This window comes from Propithecus coquereli, unplaced genomic scaffold, assembly GCF_000956105.1.
Source record: "Propithecus coquereli isolate 6110/MARCELLA unplaced genomic scaffold, Pcoq_1.0 Scaffold289, whole genome shotgun sequence".
NCBI classification, from domain to species: Eukaryota; Metazoa; Chordata; class Mammalia; order Primates; family Indriidae; genus Propithecus; species Propithecus coquereli.
Genome location: NW_012148496.1, coordinates 693305 through 695631, shown reverse-complemented (window position 1 = coordinate 695631; position 2327 = coordinate 693305). Strand labels below are relative to the sequence as shown.

Genomic DNA, 2327 nt, shown 5'->3' with positions numbered 1-2327 from the left:
GTTAAAATTGCTCCAAAATACACAATGACAACTAAATACACCATATATTCTATTGGGGAAAGGAGAGAAAATGAGCTAATAATAAGAAAATCTAGACATTTTCATTCTCTTTCCTACTCCCAAATATCAGAAAATTCTTTTTAAATTCAATCCAAGAAAATATTATTACTTCTTACAAAGAGAACAACTCTAAAAGACACTAAGTATTGTAAATATTACCTCATTTTTTTCTTGCTTAGCTGGTCCTGGATTCTGTGCTCCATTTGCAGGCTCTTTTTCTGAAACTGAACTCTGGCCCAAGATTTCACTGCTGATAGGCCGCTGTGCCTCAACAGGTGTATCACTTCTTCCAGAAAGGTGCAAAAAACAAAAAGGCAGAAGTGGGTGTAAAGGAAAATATGTTTTAGTTAGAAGATTTTAATTTAAAAAAAGTAATATTTAGCCTGTTTATCAACAAAAATAGATTTATTTTTCTTTCTTAAGCACACTAGAAAAAGGGTTTTTTAAAAATAGAATGTGTTTTTAATAGAGGAGCACCGGGTTATTAAGCAAAGAGAGTAGGATCTCCAGTCTAAAATCAGTTGTGTAACCTTGGGACAGTTACTTACATTCTCTGGGACTGAGCTTCATTTATAATAGGCTAATGAATATGAATAATAAATTGGATGATCTAATGCCTAAATTCTCTTTATAAAATCTAAACTTTTTATACAAACTTTTCCTCTAGTATGTTTCTATAGAATTTTAAGAATTTTTGAGATTTTATTAAAAGACTTCCTTTGGTCTATTTATACTTAAAAGCTAAACATACATCTTTTCAATTTATTTATTAATTTATTTTGAGACAGAGTCTCCCTCTGTTGCCCCGGCTCCAGTGCAGTGGCATCATCATAGCTCACTACAACCTCAAACTCCTGGGCTCAAGTGATCCTCCTGCCTCAGCCTCCTGAGTAGCTGGGAATACAGGGGCACGCCACCATGCCTGGCTAATTTTTTCTATTTTTCGTAGAGATGGGGTCTCACTCTTACTCAGACTGGTCTCGAACTCCTTACCTTAAGAGATCCTCCTGCCTCGGCCTCCCAGAGTGCTAGGATTATAGGTGTGAGCCTCTGTGCCTGGCCTCAGTATTTTTAAAGTATACTAACTGTAAGCTTGAGATCTTATGTCAGGTTGTTCCTAATATTCTTCTAAAATACTAACGATTTCTAATTTTCTTGCTACTTTATTCAAAAATTTTAATAACTTCATCTGAAGATGATATATCCCAGAGACATTTATACAGATTACCACGTGAACAACTACAAAAGTAAAATGATCTTTGCCTTCAAGAAATGTGATTATGAGATGGCCTCATAATGGCCTCTCCAGGCAGAAGTATGTAAGACATATCAAAACATAGGTCTAGGGCTCATGAAAACAGAGCTGGATAGTGGTCTTCACAAAGGCACTATTAGGTAGGAGCCTGTACTCATAAGTACCTAAACATACCTACATGCACACATCTAGAGGAGAAAGCAAAAAGACCTCCGAAGACTTTTTAGCTACCAGACTGTAAATTACTAATGACCACAAGCCCCATTTTATGTCCATAAAATAGAATTTTTAAGAGTTGTTAACTGTTAGAGATAGAATAAAATGATCTTCATAAAGTAACATTTCATTTAATTGTGTAATTTTTGTAGAACTTCCATATGCATTATCTCATTTAATTTGTATAATAATCTGTGAAATAAGCTATAACCCCCATTTTATAGAAAGGAAACAGACTCAAAAGACAAGTGATTTTCCTAAAATTGCATAGCTGGAAAATGGAGCTGAAACTTGAACTCAGTCTTCAAACTTGAAATCCAACGCTGGCCCACACTTGAGATACTTCAATTTTGAGATCATTACAGGCTTACATATTTCAACTGATTTTTCTCTCTTTTGAATTTGTTTCTGTTCAAGTGAAAAGATATCCTTACAAAATACCACACTCTCCCTTATAAACCTATCTTTCATGTTTTATCTTCTTGTTCACCACAGTAGCTCAATCATTGTATCCCAGTACATAGCACAATGTTAACACACAGTAAACACTCAAATATTTCTTAAATGGATACTGACTTCAAACAAGTATTATCACAAGTAGGAATTTCTTTGTGGCATCTTTAACATAATTTATCTAACTGAGTTTCCCAATATGTTTAATTACACCTAAAATATTTTTTAAAATAACTGTTCCAAATTTTTTTTTTTGAGACAATGTCTGACTCTGTTGCCCAGGCTAGAGTGCAGTGGTGTCATCATAGCTCACTGCAACCTTGAACTAGTGGGCTCAGTTGAT

The 2327-nt window shown here is 34.4% G+C and overlaps 1 protein-coding gene across 1 annotated transcript in view; it reads right to left on the bottom strand.

Annotated features, from left to right (window-relative positions):
• WDR47 (WD repeat domain 47) overlaps positions 1–2327 on the bottom strand; it is a 72639-nt gene that overhangs the window by 56021 nt on the left and 14291 nt on the right. Inside the window, exon 4 of the mRNA XM_012648498.1 lies at positions 220–343. Within this exon, the coding sequence (XP_012503952.1) occupies positions 220–343 (124 nt within the window). The remainder of the gene's footprint in view (positions 1–219; positions 344–2327) is intronic.